Here is an 18,860-nt window from a genome sequence, read left to right as displayed (position 1 = left end):
AACAACAAATAAAATGAAGTTTGAAGTCTTTGTAAACAAAATTGTCCTCAGAAAAAGGGCTAGTTGAGACCAAAGCACCAAAGTGAAGACTGTCATCCGGTTTTTGGTAGGAAGAGAGAAAAATCGAGATTAACAATAAATCATGCCAGTGGAAATATTTGAAGTTGCTTTAATTTATCACGCAATTAATTGGTTTATTGATTATTGTGACAGGCCTATATAAATATAGTGAATCATAAGTGCACAACAAAACACTTGTCTATTCCAGCAGCCTTTTGCCAGCTGACCAAACTTGTTGGAGTTCCGCTTGGTTGCTAGGTGATGGGCTGAGCTCGGCTTGGGTTGCTAGGTAACGGTGCAATGCCAGTTGATTGTGACTTAAAAACTGGGATGTGATTTTTTTTTAAGCGCTTGGGCTGCTTTTAGAAGCAGTAGACCTCAAATAGTAGAACAAAAACATGCAAAATGTGAATTTTACATGTTTACTGAAACTCTTGGTGAAATCACTGATTCTCTGTGTTTTGTCTCTACCAAGCTCCTGGCCTCATTCTTCCTCAGAGGCCACGCATCATCGCTGGGCCTCAGAATGTCTCTGTATCGCTGCACCAGAGTGCCATCCTGGAGTGCCTGGCCACAGGGAATCCCCGACCCCTGATCTCCTGGAGCCGCGCAGACAGCAAGTCTATTGATGTTTACAACACCAAAGTGTTGGGCAATGGTAACCTCATCATCACAGACATCAAGCCCCAACATGGCGGAGTCTACATGTGCAGAGCCACCACTCCGGGCACACGCAATTTTACTGTTGCTTCAGCTAACGTCACAGTGCTAGGTGAAGATTTATATATTCAGTATATTAATTTAATTTGGATGATTTATAACTTTGAAACTTGGCTTTTGTGCCGCTGTAAAGCGCCTCCATCCTTTGTGGAGTGGCCAGAGAGCTTGACCCGTCCGCGCGCTGGCACCGCTCGTTTTGTGTGCCAAGCCGAGGGAGCGCCAGCGCCTCAGATTACGTGGTTCAAGAACGGAGAGAAAGTTCACTCCAACGGGCGCATCAAGATGTACCACAGGTCTGTTCCTACCAGAGATTTACCTGAAGTTCGGTGTTTTAAAATGACTTCCCTGACAATTCAATTTGGTTTACATGAATGCAAAAACAGTCCTTTAAGAGTGGCTGGAAACCAGTTCTAAGCTGCTTAAATAAATAATTTACTTTTGTCCCTGCAGTAAAAAGGAAACTGAATAATTTACAGCAGTGTAGATTGGATTTTAGTTGGTTTTCCAATAATGTGTTCTTGCTCCTTATTTAACCGTCGTTGCTTGTTACAGTAATTATAGACCGACAACAGCAGAGAAAAGAGGTCAGCAACCTTTACAAACCAGAGACAAATAAACATGTCTAGAGCCACTCATTTTACATAACTCTTTGTTAAAATACAACGTAAAAATGTTTAACAGGTATCTACAATAGGAAATTTGTGTTCATTTTTAAAGAACCACCATTTTATTTCTGCTTTTAGATTTTAAAGCAAGACAAAACATAAAGCGTTTACCAAAAGAGGATTAATAGAATTTCTTTGATGATGTTTGTGGAAAATGATTTAAACCAAATAAAACACTTGGTTTCCAAAGTAATGATGGGAATAAATAATAAATATTACCAATACTTGTGTCATTCTGTTGTTGAAACTTAATGCAGGATTTATTTAATACAAAAATACCACAAAAAATAGCTAAAGTATGCATAGGTTATTTGTATTTTAAAACATTTGTTGGTTTTCCAATGTTTTAGCCAAATTATTAAGAATCACTTCCATTAGAAATGTATGCAAAACTTTTTCTGATATTGTGCCGATGTCGCAAAAACACAATTGTGCAATTGTGGCATTTCCTTTAAATAAGAAATGGAATTAAAATCAGACATGAATAGGCTTGTTCAAGTTGTTCAAGTATTGGGTTAGGGTAAAACCTTTTATCAAAAAACGTAACTTTCTTTCAAAATTGATGTAAAAACAAATTTATTCCATAATTGCAGTGGCTGCAATTTTAAGATTGATGGAAACGCAACTAATGTTGAATGTTCGAAGAGACTCTCACTCACGGCTTCACTGGTTTCAGGTTTTTAGAACGGGGAGACTTTGGTGAAGATAAACGGGTTTTATGATCTTTATTTTTCTATCTTCTAGCAAACTGGTCATCAACCAGATCATCCTGGAAGACGATGCCATCTATCAGTGCCAGGCAGAGAATGAGCTGGGGTCAGTCCTGTCCATGGCGAGGCTCATCGTGGTGATGTCAGAGGACCGACCGAGCGCGCCCAGAAATATCCGAGCTGACACCGTGTCCAGCTCCGCCATCCTCTTGGCTTGGGACAGACCTCAGTACAACTCTGATAAAGTTATTGCATATTCTGTGCACTACATGAAAGCAGAAGGTAAATAATGTCCTGATACTTTGGATTTTGAGTCAGTCTTTTCTCCTTTTTTTCGTCGTTTTTGTCAAGAATTTCAAGAGGGATAGTCTTTTTCTCTGGCTGATAATTCACCCTGAAAAGCAACGGGAATGCATTGTAGCAGCACAAAAACCTTCAAGTATTTTAGATTTCCGCTGATGACAAAACTCACATTCAAACACTGCAACGTTTCCAAAAAAAATGCACAGTACTTAACGACAAAGCTGCTGACTTTCCTTTGGAAAGGAAATGTACAGAATTCAACTTGAAGAAAGGACCACCTGCATGGTGTTGGATAAAGAGGTCAAAACAGGAGCTGAGCAAATTCCTTCTGTTTCGTTCCTGAAACCCTGATATCTGTCAGGGATTTTCAGCTCTCAGTATAGATTTTTTTTTCAACACAATCACGTTGGTCTCTTTCAGAAAGAATAGCTGTCCATTGACATTGACAGAGTATCAGACAGTGCACTCTGCACCTGAGGTTGTTGACAGAGAGGCTCTGCAGCAAGGAGGAACTAATTAGTCTGTGTGATGGAGTGCTCAAAAGTGTGTATTCTGCCAGACAACAAAACGGTGTGGATTTGACAGAAAGGGAAGCATTGTTTCTTTTCACTGAAGCCTGCTGAGGCTTTCGGTCTATTTAGAGAGTCTTTTTGTTTACTCTGAAGTATTTTGTTTACCAGGTCAAGAATCAGTGCTGGTCTTTTTTTTCTTCTGCGCCACAAATCTTAGTTGAGAATTTGCAGATTTTAGTCAGCAAGTGATTGTAGCTCTCAGGAAATTTTAACATCATTACACCTAATAAGACTAATTAATTTTATAGCAGGTATTGGATGTAAATTATGGACTTGGTTTTCTTTTCTATCCAAGGTTTTTGGATCTGAGTGAAGATTTTGATAAAGTTTAATCATCTCCTAATCTAATCTTCTGTCCAGGATTAAACAACGAGGAATATCAAGTAGTCATCGGAAACGATACGACTCGCTACATTATTGATGATCTGGAGCCGGCTCGTAACTACACCTTCTACGTGGTGGCCTACATGCCCATGGGAGCCAGTCGCATGTCGGACCACGTGTTCCAGCACACGCTGGAGGACGGTGAGGCCTATAGACATTTTAATCAACAAATCAATCAGTTTAATTGGTTTTTAAAAGCCAGCTCGGTATCATAACGTGCCCGTAAAATGAATTGCCTCTAATGGATGAATTGTATACCTTTAGTGACGATTGCACTAAAAAGAAGAAGGAAAAATTATCCCATTAGAGGTTCTTTTCTGTTGTTGTGCCAAAATTGTAGAACAAGTTGCCATTAAATATTTGGCAAGTGTCTTCTGTTGCTGTTTTTGCTTTTGACAAAATGTGAATTGGTTTGTTGTTTTCCATCGTATAACACCTGTAGTCTTTTTACTGTCTTACTCCGCTATTAATGTTTTGTTTTATTATTAATGTCTCGGTTTAGCTGTCCCTATTGTACAGCACTTTGGGTAAACATATTGTGCTTTACAAATAAAATGGACTGTATTGAATAACTTACTATGAATCAACTAATAACCACTTCTATAACAAAAAAGCAAAGTAATAAGACGACAAATCACCAAATAATCCACCAACAATCACACCAGAATCCTCTCAGGACAATTATAAAGGGCCTTGTGCTGCCACTGTTTCTGCTCTTGGACTAGTTGTTAGAGATATTTGGTTTCTTTACGCTCGTCTCTTTACCTTAGTGACCTGAACACAGAGGAAAACTCGATGATCTCTTTTATTCCAGGTTTTTATGTCTACAGGTTCTTTAGATTCAGAAACGGACGACGTACTTGGGAATGTTTCACAACCCAGTTGTGAAAAACAAAAAGGGAATCTTACAGAGTTGCACCCAGAAATAGATAAAAATAATGTAGAAAATCAACTCGTGATCTGATCAACAGTTCACGAGTTGATCAGTTCGATTTCCATTGAGGATGAAAGTTTCTATTTCTGTCTCTTTGAAAACAACGCAGCCTATCGGGACAATGAGAGAGAAAATGTCTTGACAGACTGTTCAGCCAATCAGAAGTGGATTTTGGTGTAACCATGGCAACAAATACACCAAAACATTACTGTTTACGGCACCTGAAAGGGACGACCTTTTGCAGGTTGCCTAAATAAAGATCACCTAAGTATTGTTGTTTTGGTCTCTCTTTTTTTTTCTTTTTTTAGCAAAACTGTACCACAAATTTGGAAGGTCAGAAAAACATTTAGTATTTTTGAGAAAGAAACTTAAACTACTGAGTCATTTTGGCTAAATCATAAAATCCAGCAGGTTAGTTAAAGTGGGCAGAGACGAGAAAAGGGTCTCAGTAGGTGAAAGGTTAAATCCAAAGGTTGGATCGCTTTAAAACTAGATAACAATTAATATATCTATAGAAGATGAATTTAATTTTCTTCTTTGATTGATCTGTACAGCAAGAACAATGTCTATCATATAACTTCCTGTTAAAATTCTGGCTAATAGTTTATTTTATCTTTCTTGGAAGACCAAAAAGCAGTTTATCAATTTGAACTGTTAGAAACTGTACATTTGTTTTAGTTAAGACCTACATATATATCAGCTCGTTATTTTTGTGCAACTATTTTATGCTCCAAACTTTACCTTTGGGTTAGAGCTGCCTTTAATTTCACTTCTGAAAACCATTTGTTTCACAATCTATTTCTGTATTTCCCTTTCACAGTTCCTCTCCGGGCGCCGGAGATCAGCCTGACCAGCCGCAGCCCCACAGACATTCAGGTGTCATGGCAACCTCTTCCAATGAAGCTGAGTCGTGGGCGCGTTTCGAGCTACCGCCTGTCCTATCGCACCAGTTCGGAGAGCGCAGTATCACAAATAGAGCTGCCTGGAGAGAAGACCCAACATCTCCTGGAAAACCTGCAGCCGGACACCATCTACCTTCTGCGACTTGTGGCTGCCACCGGTGTAGGGTGGGGAGAGCAGTCCGCTTGGACGTCTCACCGCACGCCAAAGGCATCGAGTGCTCAAGGTGCACCATTTTGATTTGTCATGAGACTCAAGCAGGACGTAAAGCTCCTAAATTTTAGTGAAAGCTTTATGGTTGTTGCACCTGTGATGTTGTTCAGATAATGAATTAGCTACTTCCAGGCTTTAGGTTTATGCTTTTAGGGTTTCAGTATTAGTTCCTAAAGAAACAAACTATTAGGACATATTTTTAAATGCTAACAATTGAGATTATTTTTTACTAGTCATCTTTAACCCTTTTACACCTAAGTTTCAAATCTCCGCCTGTATTTTTTTGCTTATTTTAATTGCATGCAGTTCTTTAAATATCTTGTGACTAAATATATTTGCCTGTTTATCCATAACAACTGAAACTTTCAATATCTAACAAGTTATTTTCACAATTTACCGTCTATTAAAAGAGCGTTTCATTAGATTAATTTCACTCCCTGCTATGGCAGGTGTGATTATTAAAGTTAGTAAAGAATCGTACAATTGTACATAATTATGCATTGTGTGACTATAAAAGTTCCTCAAAAGCATTCATGTCTGGTGTGGACACAACAACCGGATTGTGGAAGCAGACTTGTTGAGGAGAAATATCAATATTGCCATCTAAGCGCATTTCCACGTAAAACACGGCATCAATCCTTTGACCAAGTGTTGTTTGACCAAGAACGTCATCAATCCTTGGTCAAACAACGCTTTGCCCAGAGTTTTATCAAAATAGTTAATTTGGTGTTGAACAAAATTAATTTTCACCATGCATTTACATCAAGGAGAGTCGATTTTGGCTCGATTTTGGATAAAGTTTGTGGGGTTCTTTAAAATTCCCTTGTTCAAAGTCATCAGAGGAAGAGCGACCATTACTGGGTGTGTTCTGTGAATCAGAATGGCACAGCTTATTCTGACTGACAGAGAATAAAATGATGTAAAACCTTGGTAAATACATTTCCGATATCCTGCTTTAATACGTAGGCGTTTCTAACTCTGTCTCTGTGCAGTTCCTCTTGCTCCTGAGCTGTACCTGGAGCCTCTGAACTGCACCACCATTTCAGCACGCTGGCATCTGACGCCCAGGAACTCGGCCAGCGTGCGCGGCTACAGGCTCTTCTACCACGAGGAAAGTCAGCCGGAAAGCGCTCCACTCCAGCTGCAGGCCTCCGCTCACAAACACACCATTGGAGGCCTTGGTGAGTTTCGCTTCAGATATTACTTTTTGCTTTTTCCGTAGACTAAGACTCCTTTAATTATCCTTTCATTATTTCAGGGAGATCTGTTTTTATTGTGTCCTAAACCTTAAACAGACACTCTGGAATTTAAAAAAGGGTAAAGCCTGAGGTATATTGAACCTATATATTGGTTTTATTTGTCTATTGCCCGCTTACTGGCTTTATCACTTCATCATTTCAGAGTTTTAGTGATGGAAACACATCCAAAGTTATTCTCCTCAGGAAGCTCTCCAGTTCTCAAAGAGACCAAACCTAGACCTAACTAAAATAGTTTGGTCTAGGTTTAACTACAAATGTACAGCTAGAGGAATTATCGCAGGAATCAAACCCTTCTTTTAATTGTTTGCATGTTTCCACTGGTCATTTTAACAATTTGTCTTTAGTGATGAGGTTCAAGTCTGGATTGTCTCCTTGCCTCTGCTATTGGGCTAAATCGATTTGATCAATAAATCAAATCTTTGGTTTTTGAAGGTTAATTTTCTTTGTAAATCTAGATTTATTTTCACTATTGCACTCTTTAGGTTTCCATAGTTCAAAGCGTTCATCTTGTTTGACAGGCATTTTTTAGAGCTTCTGTTTATTTGGACTTTGAATTCAGATCAACTCTTTGACAACATACAAGGGCCAGACTAAGAATTTTTATTTTATGAGAATAAAGTCAAAATAATATGAGAGTCATAATATTTGGAGAATTAAGAAGTAGAGAACTCCAACATGAAAAAAGCAACAATTATCCAATGTTTTTTCTTCTTAAAACAGCTTTTCTCTTGTAATTGTAAAACTTTCACCTGGTAAAATGGCGTCTTTATTCTAATATTATGAACTTATTCTCGTAATTAAAACAACAAATATTTTTGCCTGAGCCTCTTACTCCATCGTAAAACTCAAAGAAGGGATGATTGAAATAAAAGCCACTGTTTGAAAATATTTTCTGTCATATGTAAATTCATTTTCAGAAAAATAAATCAATTAAAACCAGAACTAGTTGGAAAAAAAGTAGAGATTTTACTTATAACCCTAATTTACCCTCATCTTGATCTCATTCCACATTCTCTCCAACTTAACATAATCTCAGAAAAAGTCTTGGATTCAGGTGGAAGCAGTCGTCGCGTTTGTTGACACCCAAACTTGTGAATGATTCATAGGCTCAAGTCTTGTCATGTGTTGACCAGAGGTTCTCCGGGTCTAGAGAGAGAACAGAACCACATCCCACTTCTGTGACCTTTCACCTCTGAGCAGTATTTCTGCATGGGGCTTTTCTGTGCCTGCTGAATAGACTTTGGGTGCACATCGGACCCTTTAGGTCAGATTTATTTTCTGTGTTTTGTTTGAAAGAGGAGCCGGGGCTCCGGCCAGTGTGCTGGACATCTGACCATCTGTGGCCAAAGGGGTCAGCCAGCTGGTCAGTGGCTAACTTGTAAATCAGGAAGCTCTGTGATTGTAGGAGATCAGAAAGCCACAGTAAATCACAGCTGGTGTTAAATATAGCTGAAAATCATTAGCAAGAGTCATAATGTACTTAAGAGGCTGTAGAAAACTGGCAATATCTGAATATGTTAAGTTTTATACCAATGTAATTATGCTTTTTGGATATTTTTCTTACTATAAAATGTATTTTAAATGTAGCAACTGGCTAAATAAATAACAGAGATATAGCTGAAATGAAGAGAATAGTTGTTTTGTTCCTGTTTGCTAAAAGGCTCTTGCAGGGTTGTGTGTTAAAAAGAAGAAAGCTGTTCTGTGGAGGCTGATTTAACACGCGCTTTATGACTGCTTTGAGCAGTTTTGCTTGAGGAGCACGGAGATCAAAGAGTCTCATTGTGTTTGGCTTTCAGAGCCACAAAGAGGGTTTATTAGCCAGGACCTGAAGGAAATGCATCCCTTGGCCAAATGAGTTGTTGCCCAAACAATAGGCAGGTCTGAGAACTCCCTCTCTGAGCTGCAGCACTTGGTACAACCAGATGTAAATGTAAAGTATGCAATGTTGTAAGGTTAAAACATAATGTAATGTATGTTATTTTTGCTTGAATACGACAAAATGTGGATGCATTTCTTCATTAAATTGGCAAAATAAATGGGAAAGAGGCTGAAAAGTTGCACATTATTGGAATGGAAAATATGGAGGGTTGTCATCGATTTCAAGCAACAAAATTACTTAAAAACCAAATCCACCTGTGGTCATCCCACATCCTCTCTGTTAATTATCTAAAAATTTAACTTAATAATCAGCAAGAGACACTTCTTTGAAAAAAAAATATTCTTCTAAAGTGTTCGTCCAACATTTCCTCAGTAGGTAAAATGTTTTTTATTTATTAAGACATCCAGGTGATTTGTGCTATGTACTTTCCATAAAATTAACTTGTGTAGATTTTACGTCCAATACAAGTAAATTGAACCAAACCTTTGAGTTAAGATTAATCTCCAAGATTATATTTCTCACTATAATAACATAAAAATGATTTCATACTGTTTAAGGCAGGTAAACCAAAAGTAAAAGCAATTAATGAATCTTAACATCGAGGAAATCTTAACCTGATAGCTGAGGTGATTTTTCTTGACCTAAAAGATGAGGGCATATTTGGAAAACATTTATTTTCATGCAACACTTTTATCTTGATTTATATTTGACTAATTCTACTGTAAACGACACTGTGGACCCTTGTAACTTGAACCATGTGGCTTTGAAGCAGCGCAGGCTGCTGAGGCTTATTGAGGCTGATCTTTTACAGCAGGTGATCACTCCAAATTAAATCTCCCTGCTCTGTAAATGACATTTCCTACAATCCAGTTGGTGTAAAACACAGAGGCTGTGTCTTTTTTCTGCCAGCACCATTGATCTCTGAACTTTTAACTGTGGCAGTATTGGATTCTGCTGAGTCAGCAGCTACTAGAGCGTTGTCGCCCCTAACCGCCATTTACAGTTATCGCTTATGACAATCCCCATGATTAAAAGCACACCATGAGAGGCAGGAATGTGTTGGAGCGGCTCCAGCTGGGTATAAATGGCTCAGTGGTTTGACCCTGTCTCACATGTGTACACTGCTTGGAGGTGCATTTACTGCCGAAGCCTAAATACCCGTCATACCTGTTGGCACCAGTCGGCGCTGCGTGCACAAATGTAGATTTATGTCACGCCATGCTGCATCCCGTCTCACTCTGACTAAAAGTGTACAGAAACACTTGAAAACACACGAAAAGGCAGAATTTTAAAAGGTTGTGTCATGCTTAAGCTGCGAGTACATCAGCGTACGTCCGAGAGTTGATTTGTGTGAGTAAGTTCAATAGAGAGGAGGTGGCGGGGAGGATGATGGATGCCGTGGTGTGGGGGTTCATGCAGGACTTGACATTTATGGCCCCCGTTCAGGTCTGGCTTGCTGCAGCCAGGGGGGCTTTTCGCAACACAACAAAACTTCAGGGGCCAACAAGAATTAAGTTTCAGCTTAACTTAATTCCTTAACTTAATAAGGAGGGAACTGCAAATGGTTCAAACATAACAATATACAAATGACTGAGTATCTTTATTTCTGGCACCCAAAACAAGCTCTGCAGCCATTTAAGGACACGTAGTAGAGGTGAGCATTTATCCTATTTATCATTTATTGTGATAAATTTCTTATCGTAAGAATTTTGATATATCGCTGCTATAATAAATTCCAATTAATGACCTCCAGAACTGTCCATATTGTCAGCATTGTTATTTGTATTATTTTCTCCAATATTTGTTCAATGAGAGTATCAATAAATATGATTAAACACAGTCACTGTGTGCAGTTTAGACATTTTTTATGAGACTGGTGTCTTAACGAAGCGTATTACGAAATGTTTTACAAGAACAATATTGGTGTTTGTGTGGCTATGATTGCTGGGTTATGCAGTCACAACCATGCGGTACCTAAAAAAGAAATAATAAATAGTTCTTACTTATGACAAGGCTACGACAAAAGTTATTGTGATGGTTATCACAACAATACCACAAAATATCATAATAAAACATCAAGTCCATCCCATCCATCAGTAGAACATATTATATAACAGGATATTTGAAATTGTATTTGCTTTATATATTTGTATTTATGTATTTGATTTAGTCAAAATTCAAAATAACATTAACATTTATATTTTTTGTGCTTTTTTTAGTTGTATTAGTGTTTTTAAATAAATCAGTGTTTAATAGGCTATCCTAGATCATATGGTAGATTGTCTCTCATTTTTACCAAAACATAAGGATGCAACTTTGTATTTAGTCGCATCGTAATGTTTGGTTTCACACCAGGAAGCCAAAAAACAGACCTGTTGACTAAGTTGTCTCTTATCAGGATGTTGCTACATCCCTTTTTAAGCAGCAATTTAATTCCCACTTTTTGTGAGATTCCCTGGTTTTCCACTCACTTCCTCTTCTGGACCTCCCCCCCCTTTCAGAGTGAGATGTGTATCCCCTCCTTTTGCAGGATTCAGCTTGCCCAAATTCCATGTCAAAGGTCATGGCCCAGATGTCAAAGCTTCCCCCCTCTCAGAGCTCCTCTTGCGCATAATTACGGCAGGCCCATTGTATTTGTAGAGCTGGGAAGAGGTGCGCTCTAAATGCCTCCTCCTGTTAAGAGGTGGACACTGGGATCTAAACTTAAAAAAAAAAAAAAAGCTACTCTGGAAGTCAAGACAAACAGTTCAAAATCTCTGAGTTTAGCTTTAAGTGATGCTGTTTCCGTTGAATTTTGATTAATTTCAGCATTTAAAAACTCACAGGAACCATTCATCTCATTAATCCGCTGCTCTTTATTGTCTTTGCAACTAACTGTTGCAGCGTAGGACTCTTCTCTCATCTCATATATCACTCCCACCTCCCTGGATTCTTTGGTTTTATCTCAGCCTGACCTGCTGGCCCTGCTGTGGCTTCAGTGAAACTCCTCGGGGCTGCATGGGGGGTGCAGGCAGCTCCGCTCCACCCCTGCTAAACTTTTCAGCCTCCATGGAAACAAGCTCGTCCTCCTGTTATCTTCTTCTTGTCTTATGTCCTTACAGCAACTGATAGGCATGTTTGTCTCCTACTACACACAAAATACGGTGAGGTCATGTGTCTTTTTTTGTGTTTTTCAAAACTTGCCAACTAACTTTATGAAATTAATAAACATTGTCCTAATCTTAAATGGAACCTACATTGCAAAATTCAAAAATATTTCCACTTTCTTTTGCTCCCATTTGGGTCTCAACTTCTTCTAAAAACAACCTGAGTGCTAAAAACAAAACCCAGCTGTTTTTGACAATAAATTCATGTTTATTTGGTGTCTGGAAACTGAGCCGTTTCTATAATAGTATAAGTAATTATATTACTTAATTTTATTAATACTATTAATATGTAACAATGTCAAAACATTCCTGATTATTAAGCCCACCCCAGCCCTGTTACCTAGCAACCCAAGCAGAACTCACACATTTAGTCAGCTGGTTTTACTGCTCTATGCACTGTACTACAGTGTATGCAGTGTACTACAGTGTATGCACTGTACTACAGTGTATGCAGTGTACTACAGTACACTGTACTCTATGCAGTGTACTACAGTGTATGCAGTGTACTACAGTGTATGCAGTGTACTACAGTGTATGCAGTGTACTACATACACTGTACTCTATGCACTGTTCACTGCTGTTAGAAAAGACAAGTGTTTGGTTGTCGACTAACTTTTCAGAAACCACTTGTACCAGGCTAAAATCTAAGAATGATTTTGTGTAAAAAAATAAAATAAAATGCGATGAACATGGTTCATAAACCTACCCTAACCTGTTCCAGGAAGAATAACATGTCCCCTTTAAAATCTGAAATCGTATGCAGCATTTAATTCCTGGCCTTTTCATTGTTTGAGGAGTAAAAGGTTCATTTGGTCACATGGCCAGTGGGTCTTCGTGGCCACAGAGGTCACAACTGCTGCTGACTGTCTGCAGCGCCCCCTCCCTGGGGATTTTGCCTCTCTGTTTGACCCCCAGATTCAGACCCTGAGTCAAAGTGGCCACTGACCGGCAGGCCTGACCGAGGCCCAAGAAAAGGCTTTGTCATTTGCTATCAAAAGACCCGAGCTGACAGGGTGATGGATAGTAGAGCTCCTCTGTTCTGCTGCCCTTTGTGGGGTTAAAACTGACCAGAGGACTCCCATCACCAAGCATCTGCTCCACTGGGTCACCTCTCTTTCCCACCACACCAGGAAACCCCACCGTCCTTACACAGTCCAGCTCTCTTTTGAACTTTTAACCCAATATTGAATAAGTTACATTCATTTAAACGTTGTAACTGTTTCTCAATTCAGACCCAAGAAAGAAGTATCATGTCAAGCTCCTGGCTTACAACTCTGTTGGAGATGGGTACCAAGCAGATCAGACCATCAGCACCCTTGGATGTGTCTGTAAGTCCAAAACTGGAAAACTTCTGACTTCCTTACTTCACTTTAGCTAAACTAAATCTCAACGTGTCGTCTCTGGTAGCTGTCCGAGATCGCCTCGTGCCGCCTCCACCGCCTCCTCACAACGTCCAGGCCCGGACCAACAGCTCCTCGGCCGTGTTTCTGTTCTGGGGCCGACCGGCCTTCACCTCCAGCCATGCGCTGAACTACACCATCCGCTGCAACCCAGTCGGTCTGCAGAACGCTTCCCTGGTCCTCTACCTGCAAACGTAAGAACTGTCATGATGACTAAACCAACTTTCAAGTATTTTTATTATTTATTTTTAGGACTGAAATGATTAATTGGAATAATTGTGATTAATCGATTATTGAAGTAATCGTCAACTAATTTAGTAATTGATTAATCGTTAACTCTAAAAAAAAAAAAAACTAGAACAGTAATTAAGCCACAACTTTTTAAAAATTGATACACAGATTGCGTTTAAGATTAAAAAAATTTCTTTTTCTATAAATATGTTCTACCCAGAACTCCTCAAGTGGCTTGGTTTCAGCTTCACCTGGTCCAAATTCTGAATGAAAAAACTAGCCATACACTGTATTGATAAGTCAAGCAGAAAGGGCTGAGCTTTTCACATGTTGCTATCAGAAGTATTCATTTAGCTGCAGGTGCATCCTTTGCTACAAATGATCACAAATCGTTCACTAAAGAAGTGCTATTTTACTGCATTTCAGGTAATAAAATTATTTTTATTTAAAAGGGAATTTTATTTTATTTATTTGCAAAATATGGCCATTGTTTTTATTCAATTAATCAATTAATCGTTAAAATAATTGGTAAAATAATTGTTAGTTGTAACCCTTTAACTTTCAGAAAGGAATTTTCCAGGACATCCAGCTGTGTGATTATATCTTTTAGTGCTTTAGCCCTTTTCTGATCACTATTTTGTGTAACCCAGCAGTATTTTGAACTTTTGATTAACTTTTTAGTCTGAATTTAGAGGAATTGTTTCACATTTTCAGCTTAAATCCTTCCTACTGAAGTATCCATGTGCTGCTGGTGTTCCTGCATCCTCTGCACAGCTCCACATCTCCATCTCCTGGACACTTTAAACAGGCTGGCCCAGCTTATAAACTGAGTAACATCAGTAGTGGCCTCATGTTGTATGTTTTAGGACTGAAACGATTAGTCCTAAATCTTACAGCTACAACTTTTTCTTGCTCTTTTAGCTCAAAAATCAGTTGAGCAAAGCGCTTCATTTAGTTGTCTTCTGACCTGTCATGTCTTCTCTCTGCAGAGGTGAACAGAGCCTTCTTGTGCGTGATCTCGAGCCGAACACTAAGTATGAATTTGCTGTACGCCTTCATATCAACCAGCTCTCCAGCCCCTGGAGCCCTGTGGTCTATCAAAACACTTTCCCTGAAGGTAAGTTTGAAATTTAGCTATTATTTGAATCTAAACTTGCTCATCTAATGGTACTGGTGCACATCTTGAGTTTGTTCTTTCCTCCATTATCTCTCAGCTCCAACATTACCCCCTTCCAACATCAAAGTGACGCTGATTGAAGAAGACACCGCCCTCGTTTCGTGGAAACTCCCAGATGAGCCAAATGTAGCCGTAACGCACTACACTATACTGTACGCCTCACAAAATGCCTGGATTGCTGGTAAATGGCAGGTCCTGCAAAGAGAAGGTGAGGAGGACAACTAATGGAGAAAGTATTCACAACTCTTCACAGATACAAACCTCAATAGGGATTGGACACAAAATAGCACATAATTGCAAAGGGATGCACTGTTTTCAACATTTTCTTTTCTGTAGAAACACATTTTGCTGCAATTGCATCTTCAAATATTTTGTAGTTTGTCTCCATCAACAGTTATAGATTTAAACATTTGTGTATTTTCTTTGCCAAATAGCTCAAATGCAGTCAGACCTGATCAAGTGTGTCTGTGAACGTCACCTTTCAAGTACTGATTTTAAGTTGGATTGATGTCTGGACTTTTTGTCTAGACCAGGGGTCTCAAACTCCAGTCCTCGAGGGCCGCAGTCCTGCAGTTTTTAGATGTGCCACAGGTACAAAACACTGGAATGAAATGGCTTAATGACCTCCTCCTTGTGTAGATCAGTTTTCCAGAGCCTTAATGGCCTAATTATTCTGTTCAGGTGTGGTGCAGCAGAGGCACATCTAAAAGTTGCAGGACTGCGGCACTCGAGGACTGGAGTTTGACACCCCTGGTCTAGACGGTCTATTGTTTAGGGGTGGGCAATCCTTTGTCCTCAAGGGCCGGTGTCCTGCAACTCTTAGATGTCTCCCTGGTCCAACACACTTGAATCCAACAGCTGAATCACCTTCTAAGTGCAGTCAAGTTCTCCAGAGTCCTGCTAATGACCTCATTATTTGACTCAGGTGTGTTGAAGTAGAGATGTATCTAAAAGTTGCAGGAGACCGGCCCTGGAGACCTGGAGTTGCCCACCCCTGGTTTAGACCGTTTGATCTAAACAATACCAATTCAGCTCTGGCTGGATGTTTAGGGTTTGATGTTCTGCTGGAAGATAAATGCAAACCACATCTAAAAGATATGAATGAATGAATATTTTGTAAGTATGGATACACAGTAGATGGAATAAGTAATTCGGTCTCTGTTTTTACCTCAGAAAGAGGGGGAAATGATTATTCGGATTAATCATAATGAATCCATTATTGAAATAATCATCAATTAATTCAGTTATTGGTAACTAGGGTATGCAGATTTGAAATAAAGGATATTTGCTGAGAAATACAACCTATTCAGAACAGTAATTAGGTCAAGACTGCACAAAAATATAAACTTTTTGCATTTGTGATAAAAACATCTTGTCTGTAAAAAAACAACAACAAAAAAACTAACTCACCCAATCTTTATCCGGTTTAAATTAACTAAAGGAAGGCTATGTTATTGCATTTTAGGCAATAAAATCTTTATTTTCATTCTTAAAACAGGAATTTAATTGTTGGTTTATTTTTCATCTTTTTATGTAGTTCTAATATTGCATAAAAAAGGTTAAAGTGGTTAAATGAAAAATGCACAAGTTGTTTTATCTGATTAATCATCTGGAAAATCGATCACAAAAATAATCATTAGTTGCAGCCCTCAAAAATATTTCAGACTTGCTGCTAACAACTAAAAAACAACTAGGTTATATATGATTAAAAAGAAAATGTTTGCTCTATTTAACCTTAATTGGTTTTTACTATTTTAATTAAAATTCACCTTATAACAGATTTTTTCGACAGACATCCTTTCAGAACATAAAAACCTTAAAGTCACACATTATTGCTCCATGTACAGAGAAATAATTAAAGTGTCACAGTTTAGTAATATAAACCTGCTGTCTGGTGTGTGATGCAGTAGAGCTTCTCTTAAAGTGTAGATGACCCCAGGAAACACACAAGCAGAGCTCATAGCAACCCCCTCCGCCACTGGCCAAGAGGTCAGAAGTGAAGCAGTTCACAAAGCCTCCTTCATCCCAGCCCCCATCCACCTCCCAGAAGCCCCTGCAGGGACCCTGGTGGTGAGCAAGCAGGGTGGACAGAGCTGATGCCCCCTGACCTCCGGATTTGACCCTCAGATGGTCGACTAGTGAGGATTCACTTTTGCTGCATCACAGCATCAAACTCTACACTGGTTAGCTTAACATAAACAGAAAAGTTAGAGTTGCAATTGAAAACAAAATTTGCTTTTTGCTTTTGTCATAGAGTGGTTTTGTTAAAGTTGTTCTTTTAATTTCTATTTCTATGGAACACAAGAAAAAGTTACTTTTTTTTAAATAAGTTTAATTTAATGACTTTATGGAAAATATTTCAAATTTAATAGCAATATTTAAATTTGGCACATGTTGTAATCCTTGAATGCATTTTGACAGAGTGTGAACCAGTGTCAATTTTTTCAGTTTTCTCCTGTTTTTTTATACCAACGTATAAAGTTAAATTGAGCTCAGACTAAGCTCTCCTTTTCTTCTCCCAGACAATTAATCGGCTTAATCAATTACTAAAATAATTGTCAACCGATTAAATAAACAAACAATCAGTAACTGGAGTATGTGTTTGGCAATTTGCTAAAATAACAATACAATCAGAGCAGTAATTAAATCGAAACTGTACAAAAAATATATACATTTTGCAATTATTCTTTTCTTCTTTAATTTATTTAATGTGCCAAATTACAACAATGCAATAAAAATAAACATTCAAAGGAGTGGAGATTATGATGAGAAACCGTCATTGACTGTAAATATTTTCTACCTAAAACTCCTAAAGTCGCCTAGTTTTACCTTCAAAAGGTTCAATTTCTGCTAAAAAATCTTGTGTTAAACATCTTTTACTAGCTAATTATTAATAAAAAATAAATAAATAAACTAGTAGATTTGACATTAAGTCAAGGAGGAAAGGGTGAGGTTTTCGCATGTTGATGTTACAAGTACTTTTAAAGCTGCAGATGAATCATTCGCTACAGTCGATCAAACTATTTGGCAATAAAATATTTTCATATTTAAAAAAGGAATTATATTATCTGTTTATTTTCATTTTCTTCTGTATTCCTAATATTGTATAAAAATACGATTAAGTGGTTGAATGAAACATCTGCAGTATGTGAGTTTTTTTATTTATTGATTACTAAATAATTATTAGCTGCAGTCCTATACTTTTATATGTAAGTAAATGAGAGAACATTTACTTAGAAAAAAGAAAACATCGTTTTCAGCTGTTTATTCAGAAAGTGTTACATCCAACCACAGGAAGCATCACCATGGCGCTGCTGGAGAACCTGAGTCCAGGCCAGGTTTACTTGGTAAAAGTTTCAGCATCCAACAACATGGGCGACGGCCCGTTTTCTAACGTGGTGGAGCTGACAGTAAGAGCAGACCCCTCCTCTGGTCATGATGCCGGACTTTCCCGTGGCTCCACTCTCTCCACAGGTCAGTGAAAGCCACACTCACACCAGCTTGCTTTTGAAAATGAGACCTGGCTTGTTACATAGTGTTGCTTCATGTCGTGATCCACTGCAGGTTTTTCTGATGGCTTCTACCACCTGGACCAAAAGTCAATGACGGGGATCAGTGTGGGCGTCTGCATCGCTCTTACCTGCATCATCATCTGCGCTTTCATCATAGTCTGCAGAGGCAAAAACAGGTACGCAGCGTCTCTGAATGCTGGGGGCATTTATTTGCTCCATTTTTCCAGCTACTTAAAGTGTCACGCTTTGTGTTTATTTTCTTTCAGGAAACTATCAGCTGTGAAAACTTACGGAGACGGGGAAAGCATGTCTGCTGCGTCTGCAATACATGTAGGACCGGAGGGAGACGTGCAGATGGCCGAAGTGACCGTACCGATGATGAGTCGAGGTCATTTCATTGATGCAAAGGTAAATTATTCTGCTGACAGACTTCAGATGCATCAGAAGTTGTTTATAAAAAAATGCAATTCTTTCCATTATCATATGGGGAAACTTTTTTCTCTTGCGTTCCCTCGTAATTAAATTACCAAATGCACTCTGGTGTTATTTTGTATACAGTCAGAAATGTTGATTTACAATTAAAGAATCTCAGAGAAAACATGTATGTACTCTTAACTCTTTGGTGCAAAAACTGATTGAAAGTTGATTCATTCACGGCATGTTTATGTCTGTTTGTGAAAGTTTGAGATAATCCTTCAGATTATCAACACAATAGAGAAACAATCAAAACTGATGATTTTATTACCCCGTGAAAATAACTCAGAAATAGTCCAAATTGTTTGGATGTTTTTTGTT

General features: G+C 38.5%; 1 protein-coding gene across 1 annotated transcript in view; it reads left to right on the top strand.

The window, feature by feature from the left end:
* prtga (protogenin homolog a (Gallus gallus)) overlaps nt 1-18,860 on the top strand; it is a 38,770-nt gene that overhangs the window by 13,511 nt on the left and 6,399 nt on the right. The window contains exons 5-17 of the mRNA XM_028015874.1: nt 536-832; nt 914-1,073; nt 2,190-2,437; nt 3,391-3,555; nt 5,169-5,474; nt 6,454-6,642; nt 12,978-13,073; nt 13,153-13,339; nt 14,366-14,493; nt 14,591-14,761; nt 17,848-18,027; nt 18,118-18,241; nt 18,332-18,473. Coding sequence (XP_027871675.1) covers nt 536-832; nt 914-1,073; nt 2,190-2,437; nt 3,391-3,555; nt 5,169-5,474; nt 6,454-6,642; nt 12,978-13,073; nt 13,153-13,339; nt 14,366-14,493; nt 14,591-14,761; nt 17,848-18,027; nt 18,118-18,241; nt 18,332-18,473 — 2,393 coding nt within the window. The remainder of the gene's footprint in view (nt 1-535; nt 833-913; nt 1,074-2,189; nt 2,438-3,390; nt 3,556-5,168; nt 5,475-6,453; nt 6,643-12,977; nt 13,074-13,152; nt 13,340-14,365; nt 14,494-14,590; nt 14,762-17,847; nt 18,028-18,117; nt 18,242-18,331; nt 18,474-18,860) is intronic.

Source organism: Xiphophorus couchianus, chromosome 4, assembly GCF_001444195.1.
Source record: "Xiphophorus couchianus chromosome 4, X_couchianus-1.0, whole genome shotgun sequence".
In the NCBI taxonomy this organism is placed as follows: Eukaryota; Metazoa; Chordata; class Actinopteri; order Cyprinodontiformes; family Poeciliidae; genus Xiphophorus; species Xiphophorus couchianus.
Note: the sequence above shows the minus strand (reverse complement) of the source record. Positions and strands in the feature narration are given on the sequence as shown.